General features: G+C 53.3%; 1 protein-coding gene and 1 long non-coding RNA gene across 2 annotated transcripts; one reads left to right on the top strand and one right to left on the bottom strand.

Moving 5' to 3' along the window:
* Positions 1-4,857: 4,857 nt before the first annotated feature.
* On the bottom strand, positions 4,858-9,276 carry LOC137768032 (uncharacterized). Its single transcript, XR_011074694.1, has 3 exons — positions 9,227-9,276; positions 5,763-5,843; positions 4,858-5,507 (listed from the first exon to the last, which is right to left on the bottom strand). It is a non-coding gene; the product is annotated as an uncharacterized lncRNA (long non-coding RNA).
* On the top strand, positions 6,416-10,059 carry HOXA3 (homeobox A3). The gene is made up of 2 exons (XM_068549190.1): positions 6,416-6,959; positions 8,361-10,059. Exons 1-2 carry the CDS (start codon positions 6,428-6,430, stop codon positions 9,164-9,166), a joined length of 1,338 nt encoding a protein of 445 aa, XP_068405291.1. The 5' UTR covers positions 6,416-6,427; the 3' UTR covers positions 9,167-10,059.
* The last annotated feature ends 1,032 nt before the right edge of the window (positions 10,060-11,091 follow it).

Below are 11,091 nucleotides of genomic sequence, written 5' to 3'. Positions count from 1 at the left end.
CCTGGGCTGGAGGGAAGTCTGAAGGCAGAGTCTGCAGAAAGCAGAGGCAGACATCTCAATGGTTTCAGAGCCCCAGAAACGGTGCTGTAGCCAGAATGGGGGCAGAGAGTTAAACAGTGTGCTGCCAAATTACTGGGAAAGCCTGAGCTAATTGGGCTTTAGGGACCCAGCACTCCCGGGAAGGATGGAAACTCCCTAAAAAGGTGATGGAAACTTCGCTTTCCTTTGCTTTTGAAGCTCTTGGAGCAGAGAAAACAGACGCCTACAAGGAGTCAGGAATCATATTTGTCTCCTGACTTAAAAAAAAAAATCTTATTTCGTTCTGCACTGGAAAAAAATCAAATCAGGTTTCCCCTACTTGAGTGGGGTTTGCTTCCCCAGACGGAAGGGCTGCTTCAGCCCTCCCCCGCTACTGGCCCAAGCGCTAACCGTGTTTAACTGAGGCCATTTCAAGTGCTCTAAAACACCCCTTGGAAATAAAATGTAAGCTTTAATTGCTGTTCAATTACTTGTCAGCATTTCATATGATTTATGACCCAGTTCTGGTACATTTTTGGCCCAGTTAAAGACTCATAAATAATATAGTTTCGCTAGAAAGAATGAGAGAGGGAATAGAAGAGGTTTGTTAAAGGCATCTTTTTATTGTCGCTTCAGTGCCAGCAAGCGGAATAAATATCTAAGGATGGATTCTTGAGCTGATTCTGTATAATAAAGTGTGCACAGAGAGAAGGCAGTAGTGGCGTTTATAGAGAACCGGTTGGTTTTTCCTCCACGGAAAGAGCTAAAGCCACTCCATCATAGCTAAACAACAGCTATATTTTTTTAAAAAAGGCTAGTCCCCTTTTACCCTCAAAATGCCAACTTCACCCTCACAGGCAAGCTTATTTCCTCATTGATTTTCCTCCCCAATCTGGGACTTCTATGCCTCTTCTTGCCAACAGTTATTCCTCACCTTCCTCCCTGGCTGCATAGCCAGCCGCGGGGCCACCCACAGGCCCTCGCAGATAAGTTCACAAGGAGACCCCTGTGAGGGGTAGAAAGGCACCAGCGCACCTCCGCCGTTCCAGAGATTCTTCTAGTGCTGAGAAAATGTTTTCTTCTAGTCCACATGGGCGAGGGATGGGGGGCGGGGGCATGAGACTTAGGGGTATTGGGGCAGCCAAGGGGTCCTCTCCCCAAAGAAAACCTCATCGGTTTTGGCAGAGCCGGGTGCATGGCTGCGGGATTTACCTAGAAAGGGCGCGGCGGCAGCGGCGGTGGAAATCGACTGGCGATATTTTTCTTTTAAAAAGCAGTAACAAACGAACAAAAATCCTTCGGCTATTATACATTATTATTTTTAATCACCTCGCCTGCCTAGCTCCAAAAGCCAGTCCGTTGGATGTCAGCAGAGAGGCCTGGACCCTGGCAGTCTGCGTGCCAGGCCGCCAGACCCTAGTCTTGAGGTCCAAGCCCTACTTCTGCCCGCCGCAGCCCGCCGCCCAGAGGCCACCTAGTCGGGGGCGGGTGGAGGCCCGGCCCGAGCTCCCGCCCCGGCTTTCCCAGGGCTCCGGCGGCTCGGCGGGTCCAGTCCCCGCGTTTTGCCGGCATAGCCCTGGGGCCGGCGGAAAGGTACGCGCCCGGGGTGCCCCATCCCTCACCTCGGCGCCCTGGGCCATCCCCTCCCCCGGCAGGTTCTCACGAAGAGCTGGCCTTCCCGGCAGCTGGCTTAGCTGAGAAAGCGGCGAGTCGCGTCAGCAGTTTGGAGGAGAAAGTGCGGGTTGATTATTGACCCACGCCTTCTTTCTTCAAATGCCACATCCAACCCGGCCGGTTTGAAGAGAAAATGCCGCCCAGCGGATTTTTGCGGCCGGCTCTCGCCTCCTACGCTGCCTGGCTACCCCTTTCAAGTCGCGCTGGAGCAATATGCCATAAGGAGCAAGTGTTTGCTGTTTTGTGCTCTGTTTACAGCTTTGGGGCGCCGAGTCATAAATCTTGCCCAGCCATAAATGACAAAAACCATTGGTATGCATGAGGCCACCCTGGCCCGGAGTGCTTTTTGATTTCTCCCTTTTCCCTTGGCTTTGTTTTTGCTCTAAGGTGACACTTTGGCTCCCTGACAGTTTAAACATACTACTTATATTTTTAACACCTTCCTTTGAGAAGGACCGGCCGCTGACACCTTGGAATTGCACGAAAGCTCCGTTTCTCTCTTTTTGCCACACACATATCCTTGCAGAGTTCACTTCTGAATCTGGGGAGTTGAGGGAGGCATTAAGGAGGAGAAAGACCATCCATCCTCCTTAAAGTTTTGGCAATGTTACCAGCCAAGTCGGGCCTTTCCTCTGCTCAGCATCCATATCTACCACTAATTAGGGGAGAAAATATAGGTGTCCGTTCGTGCTGGGGGTCAGAACTTTATCTGTCTTTGCCTGAGAGTGAGCTGCGTGTTTGAACTGTGAAATGGGCACAGAAGAGCTGGAGACCCAGGATTCTAGCACCTTTGTGTGTACCTGAGCCCAGAGTGTCCCATTTCACTGCCTGGACAACCTGCATCTCCCCCAGGCTACTTCCCTCCCAGCCGCCAGGATTTCAAGGGTTTTTACTTTAAAAATATAACCAAAGACACCCCAATTGGCTCTTGGGGCGGTCTCCCGAGAAAGGAGGCCCTATCCCAGCTCCCCAGAGATTGGCTTTGAGGTTCTTGGATTGGGGGTGGCAGGTGAGGTGAGGTAAACTGCCCAAAGTCTGGGGAACTCTCTTCTGGTTCCGTCTTACCTTCGCCCCGCAACTGGAAATGCCCAGGGCACAGGGTAAGGTGGTTTCCTAAACGGATTCCTAAGAAATAGAGCCCGGCAAGAGAGCCCCTTTGTGAGAGCCGTTTGTCCTCATTAGCATAATTTTCCTGGACTTCAGTGACGCCTAGGAGCGGGGAGAGGGAGGGCGGTGAGCGTTGGGGGGAGGCTGCCCTCCTCCCGCCGCCGCCGAGCTGCCCCGCTCGCTCCCATCCCTCCCCTCGCCTCAGCCCCATCCCCCACGCCGGCCCACGTTCCCCCCTAGCCGCCTCGGCCTCCCCTGCCGCCCGCCCCCAGCGCCCCCCACCGCACCCCCCGACCAGACGCTGCTCCGCGTGTAATATTCATAAGAAACATACCCAAGTCGGTGCCACTAGCCCAGGCAGAGCCCTGCGCCGCGCTAGCGCTTATCTCCGGGCCGCGGCTGCTGCCCTCGGGAAGGGCAGGGGGCGGGGGTGTGGGGGAGGGGAGGGAGGGTGGGTGGGTGGGGTGGGTGGGAGGGGGGGTCCGAGCCGCCCCAGTCCGCCCTGGGCGAGCCGTGCCGGAGCAGCTAGGCGGCCACGCTCTGCACCGCGGCGTCCGGGCCTCGGGGTCTCCCTCCCGCCCGCCGTCTCGGCTGATGCTGAGGGTCGGTGCCCAGCCCGCGCCGAGGGGACCCGGCCGGGCTGCCGAGCCGAGCCGGGCCGGGGGCCGGAGCCCGAGCCTGCGCTCACGGCGCTCGTCAGAAGTTAAGGTAAGCGGGGCCACAACCGGCCGCTCTCAGCGCTGAATGGTGGAGTTTACGTCTCGGTGATTTATGGCTGCAGACTTAAATCTCGGTTCAAGAAGAGTTCACAAGCCGGAGCTTCCTTCCCGGCAGTGACTGATACCCTTACACTTCGAGTTCAGGCCGCTCTCCCATCCCCGCCCCCACCTCTTCCCTCTCCCTAGCCCAGCCTCAACTTTTCGGGGTTGGGGAGGAGAGGAAGCAGTGGGCGAGGGGACGCGGGAGCTCTTACACGCTGTTCCCGCTTAAACTCGGGGTGAGGGCAGGCCGAGGAAGTGGCGGGAGTGGAAAAAGGGAGCAGTGTCTGAAGGAAGGAGGCTGAATTTGGGCAGATCTTCCAGAGAGACAATAGGGCTTGCTTCCTGCAGTCAGCTTAGCCTCCTCAACTCTTTCAGTTCTTGCACCTGGGGGTTATTGTCCAGAAACGGATCTTTTCAGAGGAATCTCCTCCCATCCCCAGGCAAAGGCTGGGGATGCAAAGCAAAGTTTCCTGGCTGGCAAATCTCCAACTTCTTTACTAGGTTGCAAACTTTGGGGGCTGGGGTGGGGTGAGGTGGTGGATTATGTGGGCCCCAAGGTGGTTATCCGCTGGCCTCAAACAATAGGAAGGACTTTGGTGGGTGAGTTCACATTTTAAGTTTATGGAGGTTGTTGTTCGCTCTTAGAGTTTCAAAGGTGTTTTTTATTATTTTATAAGACAGTGCATAACTTGACGAAAAGACTGTAAGCCGCAGGCCGGTGTAGCCTGTGATAATGGATTAGCAAGTCACTTGAAATATTGCATGTTCAAAATCAACTTAATTTTGTTTTATCTAATATCTTGCTGTTCAAGTGTCTGGAGTAATTGTCTTAACCTGACGTTTTATTTTACACAAGCCCAGTATCTTAAAAATTTATAATGGCAGACATTAACACTGCCAAATGTAATTGGAGTTATTTTCAGTGAAAGAACAGGAAACGGAGACATTAAATTGCTTATTCTGTTTTAAATTTTATTTTATCCTTTATTTACTTTTGATCATGGTATCTGTAGCTTCCTATCTATTTCCAAAAGAGAAACAATACTCCAGGGCTCAAGATCACATACAATAACTCCGGATAAGGGCTGGTGTAATTTTTAATTGAGGTTCTGGAAAATTAAATTGTGCCTGTTTTCCAGATGTTGGTCAGATTGTTGGTTTAATAATGAAATCCAAAGGAGTCCATTATTAAAAACAAAATTATAATCATCCACTGCTATATGCTTATTACATTAATTTTTTTCTAGTTAACAAAGTGTCTGCTATTCCTGGAATTTTGAATAACTTCAGGACTCAAGTACACATAGTTGAGGCATGAAGTGTAAGCCCTTTTCTTCATGAATTTGTCATTGTAATTTTCTTAAATGGTCAGAGAGACTAACATCCTGATTGTGTGTGCGGGGCGACTATTTGAACTCACGTGAAAGTTTTCTGAGCTGAGTGAGAACCAGAGGTTGACCATGCAAATGTGAAAACAATTACAGTATGCTTTCTAAATAAAAAGGTTGAGAAGGCTTTCAGTTGCTTTTTAGATTTCCAGGTTTGTCCTTTACTTGGTGTTTCTGAAGCAGGTAACTAGGCCAAGTAACAAATATCAACAACAACAACAGCACACAAAGATCAGGGAACTCTGGCAGGATTTTATGGCTTGTGCTTCCATCCCTCGTCCGGAGCCAAATGACCCCCATACATCACATTACATAGCAGTTTCTAAGACAGAACCTATTATCGTTAAGTTGGAAGGAGAGTTCAAGCCGTGGTCATGGAGATGACGCTGGTTTTTCAGGTTCCTGATGGGTTTTTTTTTTTTCTCTAATCCATCATGTTTTAGCAGGTAGAATTTGATAGTTGCCCTGAATAACAGGACCTCAGAAAGTCCAAGGCAGGAGGGTCTGGAGACCTTCTGTAACAGGGGCAAAGAGGTGGGAGTGGCCTGCTGGGACCTGCCTGAGAAATAGGGAGAGGGAAGGAGTAAAGAACTGTCCAAGATTTGAGTTTGACTTCCTGGAGAGGGTGTCCTTGTTGGTCCATCCCCACCCAGAATGTTCCATCCAAAGTTTTCTCTCCCCTCCTTGACCACAAGGGTCTCATTTGGAGGAGGTGAGTCATATCCCTGCACAAGGGTAGATTAACTAACAAGCTCAGCTTCTGAAATCGACAAGGGTCCAGTAGGGCTACTGCCTGAAAAAAATTTGTGCATACCTTTCTTGGGTGCTGGAAGGTCCAAGAAGGGCCTGGATGGGAAGTCACCCTGCGTCACGGTTCTTTTGGCAAATATCAGTCCTAAAGAGAGGATTGGAGAAAAAGTTGGTGACCCAAGCTCCCCTTTGCCCCCCCTTGCCCCTTCCCTATGATCTCCAGAGGGGAGGAATCCAAGTTGTGGAGAGGAAGGGACACCCCAATTTTCTTCTTCCTTGGAAAAGAAGGGATCCAGAGCCTGTTCCTTTCTAGCCCATCAGGCCTTTCTCCTTTTGGATTCCAGCTCCCCAGACCCGGCTTCCGGACCTCTCACTCTCCTCCTCTCTCCCCGGAAAACACCCCAACTCCAGATGCAAGTTAAGCAAATATTTGTAGCTGCCAGTAAATTCCAGCGGCTTTTTATAGCGCGGCTCTCTGCGCCCGGGGCCAAGTCGTGCTGCTAAATATTGCTGACCACTTTTTCTTTTATGGCTTTCATGTCACTTAGCTATTGAGAGTAAGATGGATTTGCGCGGAGCCCTCACGGCGCTGCGATTCTCGCCCCCCAGGTCTGCGCTGGGCGGCCATTGGCGGCGGAGCGTCACGTGACCTCGGGGGCGTGCCAATGTGCGCCCTCACGGGTGTCAAGCCCCTGTCAGAGTGTGCGATCAAGATCGTGAAACAACGCGATGCAAAAAGCGACCTACTACGACAGCTCGGCGATCTACGGTGGCTACCCTTACCAGGCAGCCAACGGGTTCGGTTATAATGCCAGTCAGCAGCCGTACCCGGCGTCCGCAGCACTGGGCGCCGATGGCGAGTACCACAGACCCGCCTGTTCGCTCCAGTCGCCCTCAAATGCCGGGGGCCACCCCAAGGCGCACGAGCTGAGCGAGGCGTGTCTGCGCACCCTGAGCGGTCCGCCCAGCCAGCCCCCGGGCCTAGGCGAGCCGCCTCTGGCCCCGCCGCCGCCCCAGGCCGCGCCCCCTGCCCCACCACAGACGCAACCCCCGCCGCAGCCCCCTGCGCCTGCCCCTGCCGCGCCCCCGCCCCCGCCCCCCTCGTCAGTCTCCCCCCCTCAGAATGGCAGCAGCAACCCCACCCCCGCCAGCGCAGCCAAGAGCCCCCTACTCAACTCGCCCACCGTGGCCAAACAAATCTTCCCCTGGATGAAAGAGTCTCGGCAAAACACAAAGCAGAAAACCAGCGGCTCCAGCTCAGGTAAAGGGCCGCCTTCCGGAAGAGGGTCCTCTGACCTGGCTCCCAGCCCCCCAGGCCACTTCCAGCCACGGCCAGCAAGGTTTGGGAGTGCTGGAATATTTCCAGACCGCTCCTCCTCCCCCCAACCCTCAAAGGTTTCCAGAGGCTTTGCAACTAGGGAAGTGATTGGACTGTGTGCCCAGGAAACCCCAGAGAGAGATCTGATGGGAGTCTTTCTGGACCTTTCTTATGAGCAAGTGGGGCCTAGTGACTTTGGAGTCCCTCCTTGTGGCGTTAGGACCTTTGGGCAGAACAAACCTGAGCAGCACTGTCTCTTTTTAGCCCAGCTCCTCATTTCTAATGAAACAGTGGCACCCACCCCACAATGAAATGTGGCAGAATAAAAGCAGGCCTCCAAGTCAGAATCAATGCTCTGCCTATAATCAGAGCTTATTTTTAATTTTTGCTCCAGTAGATGGAGTGGCTGCCTTATCTCTGGGAAGGCCCTACTCAGACTTAGTACAGTGAAGGCAGCCAGGGATTTCCTGGGGGAGGGGATGCTAATGGGAACCACATGGGCCTCCTGGAACCAGATTCCAATAGAGGACAGGCGCTGGGTCTTGGGCTTCCCAGCCTCTTGGTTTCCTTTGCTGCTGCCTTCTCCAGTTGCTAGTGCTCTGTTCAGAGCCTGAGCATCTGGGACCATCCAGAGCCAGGATTTGGGGGGCCGGGGGGGAAAGGATGGTCAAGAGTAGTGGGCAAAGCTGGGGCAGGCTGCTTGATGACATGGAGAGCCCTAATTAATAGCACCCAGCATCAGGGAGCTGGGCCTCCCCACCAGAAATGGGAACTCTTTTCAATGGGGTCTCTTCTTTCGGGCAGAGAAGGCCTTCCAGATTGGAGCTTCCACTCCACTCGTTTATACTGGACAGATCAAATAAGTGGCCAGTTGAGGCAACTGTCCAATCCTTCAGTCAGATAGTGATGGAGGGAAAGGTTTATTGAGTGTATATTAGGTGCCTCACATTCCAGTTACTGTGAAGGGATTGAACATGGTGACACCTGCCCACACGGAGTTTGTAGTCTGATAGGGCTGAAGGATCAGTAAATGAGTCAGAAAGTGAATAGCTCCAGAAGGGAAATACAGACCAGGAAGGCAAACAGGGGGTTCTGCTTTTCTGTCCCTCCCCCCCCCCCCTTGGAGAGGCCTATGATTTGCAGCTTTACTCAATGACGGGCTACAGGCGCTGTTTCCCCACCAGGACAGAGGAAAATATGTAGTTCCTTCTTCCCCTTTCTGGGCCCTGACAAACGGAGGGATCTTTGGGGCCTGGAGGAAGGAGGGGCCTGGCAGGGTCAGGGGCTGGGCGGGGCTGCGGGCAGCCCCTGATGCCACTCTTCCTCTCTTCTCTGATCTCGCAGGGGAGAGCTGCGCAGGTGACAAGAGCCCACCTGGGCAGGCGTCGTCCAAGAGGGCGCGCACAGCCTACACGAGCGCTCAGCTGGTGGAGCTAGAGAAGGAATTTCACTTCAACCGCTACCTGTGCCGGCCGCGCCGGGTGGAGATGGCCAACCTGCTGAACCTCACCGAGCGCCAGATCAAGATCTGGTTCCAGAATCGCCGCATGAAGTACAAGAAGGATCAGAAGGGCAAGGGCATGCTGACATCATCAGGGGGCCAGTCCCCAAGTCGCAGTCCCGTGCCGCCCGGCGCTGGCGGTTATCTTAACTCTATGCATTCGCTGGTTAACAGCGTCCCGTACGAGCCCCAGTCGCCCCCACCTTTCTCCAAGCCCCCCCAGGGCGCCTACGGGCTGCCCCCCGCCTCCTATCCCGCACCCCTGCCCAGCTGCGCGCCCCCGCCGCCCCCGCAGAAGCGCTACACCGCGACGGGGGCGGGCGCGGGCGGCACACCCGACTATGATCCGCACGCGCATGGCCTGCAGGGCAATGGCAGCTATGGGACTCCACACTTACAGGGAAGCCCCGTCTTCGTTGGGGGCAGCTATGTGGAGCCCATGAGCAACTCTGGCCCGCCCCTCTTTGGCCTAACTCACCTCCCCCACGCCGCCTCGGCTGCAATGGACTACGGGGGCGCTGGGCCGCTGGGCAGTGGCCACCATCATGGGCCCGGGCCAGGGGAGCCGCACCCCACCTACACGGACCTTACCGCCCACCATCCTTCTCAGGGAAGAATTCAGGAAGCCCCCAAGCTCACCCATCTGTGATGGTGGGCTCGGGGCTGCGCGCCAGGAGAGTCCCCACCCTATCCTCCCCCCCCCACCTACCTTTCTTTTTCGTTTGCTTTTTTTGTTTTGTTTGTTTAAGGTTCTTCCCGCCCCTGCCTTTTCTCTCTCCTCCGCCCCCCCATTCTCCCCCCCACGCTTTGTGTTTTTTGGTAACACGTTTTTATAGTTTATGTGACGTGTAGCAATCTTGGTTGCTGGAATGGCTGTCAGTATCAGTAGCGATATTTATCTCCTCCCGCCCCTCGCTCGGCCGCTGGCCCTGCACCCTTTACCTTCTCTACTCTTTGATCAGAAACAGGGTATATGAACAAATTTTCTAGCCAAGTTCTTTGATGTGAATTTGTTCGTACATTATGGCTCCCGAGGGGAAGCAATTACTTTTTTTTTTTTTAGATTTTAGTATTTTTTTTAATTGCACTTCTTGTAAAGAGCGAGAAAAAAATCAAAGGCGCTTTGAAACAGGGGCTCCCTGTGCAAGGATGACTAAGTGTACGTCTTTCCGTGTGTGTATGCTGGTGAACAGTCAGATTTATTTATATTTTTTTTGCAAGCATTGAATAAGTTTTAAATATTATTTATCCCCATCCGTTCGTATTTATATTAAAGAAATTCTGTACCCTGATTGTTCAGAAGGTTTCTTGGGCCTTTTGTTCAATGGTGTATTGGCGTACATAGAAAAAAATTTTATTCGAAAGGGAAATAGAATTCCTTTATAAAAACAGTAATGATGCAATAATACCAGAGAGGATCCAGCTTCTGAAAACGGTGATTTAGGTTTGTAACATCAAGCGAAACTGAAAAAAAAATCTGTAAACGCGAAAAACGCTAGGTTTGTTTTGAGAGTTCTACATTCCTTGCTGCTCACATTCTGAGAAACAAAAAAAAATAAAATAAAGTTTCTATTCTGAATAATATCCGTGGTCACAAGGGATTCTTTGGCCGAAGATAAGGGTCTGCGTGGAGTCCAGGCAGAGGCGACCTGGCGGAGCAGGCCGCGGCAGCCCTCCAGCTCCGGCTTGAGGCCTGGCCAGGCGGCTCGCCCGGGAGCGCGGCGAATTCTCGGGAAGGCAGCCGGAGCTTCTCGCGGCGGTAGTTCTGGAAGCGCTGAGCTGCCTGCCCGCTGGGCTGCCCGGTTCCCAGCTGCCACGGAGGCCGGCCGCGGGCGCAGGGGCTGCGGAGTGCTGAGTGCGGGAGGAACAAAGGCAGCCCGGCTGAGGCGCGGCGGGAGGCGCACAGGTGCCCGGGCAGCCCCGCCGGGGGATAAGGTAGGGCTGTCTTCTGCTCCACCATCTTCCTCCGGTCAAAGCGGACCAGCCAACGCCTTTACCCCGGGGAATCGCCGGCCGCGCGGTGGATGCCGAGCACTTTCTAGGAGCAACTGGACTCTCCGCGGATGCTTCGCTGTCCCTTATCGCGCCCGGAGGAAAGAATCACTCCTAAAATCGCCACTGGGAGCGGGGCGGCTCGGAAGAGATTGAGGCTCACCCAGGTCTCCAGCAAAAGAAAGGCTGAACTCCAAGCAGCTTCCCCGAGTCCTTCCATGAACTGCTTGAGTCCCAGCATTGGCTTCTTCCCGGAAAATAGGATTTGGCATTCTCTGGATTTATTTCCTCTCCTTCTTCCCTCCCTGCTTTCCTTTTATGGCCCCAGGGGGAGGGGGAGAGAGAAAGGAGATTGGTATCTTTCTAATAAAAATGCAGTTTTACAAGTACTTCTTTTATTAGATGCTACAGGAGCTAAACATTACATTTCTACTGCTGGATTTAAGATAGAGCTGCCTACTGACTGCCTGGCAGAGGCAAAGGCAGGCACGGGAAAGGGAAATATTTTCATCTTCAGATTAAAGAATTGCTCGGAGAAGAAACCAAAATCCGAAAGTGCAAACCTCAGAACTACATCCCCAT

The sequence above is a fragment of the Eschrichtius robustus genome, chromosome 8 (assembly GCF_028021215.1).
Source record: "Eschrichtius robustus isolate mEscRob2 chromosome 8, mEscRob2.pri, whole genome shotgun sequence".
In the NCBI taxonomy this organism is placed as follows: domain Eukaryota; kingdom Metazoa; phylum Chordata; class Mammalia; order Artiodactyla; family Eschrichtiidae; genus Eschrichtius; species Eschrichtius robustus.
The sequence above is the reverse complement of the archived record's forward strand: the minus strand, read 5'-3'. Positions and strand labels throughout refer to the sequence as shown.

What these genes read in the sequence shown, in the direction of transcription:
- HOXA3 (XM_068549190.1), top strand. Translation starts at nt 6,428, where the DNA reads ATGCAAAAAGCGACCTACTACGACAGCTCGGCGATCTACGGTGGCTAC. An exon ending in AACCAGCGGCTCCAGCTCAG is followed by an intron (nt 6,960 to 8,360) that starts GTAAAGGGCCGC and finishes CTGATCTCGCAG; the next exon opens with GGGAGAGCTGCGCAGGTGAC.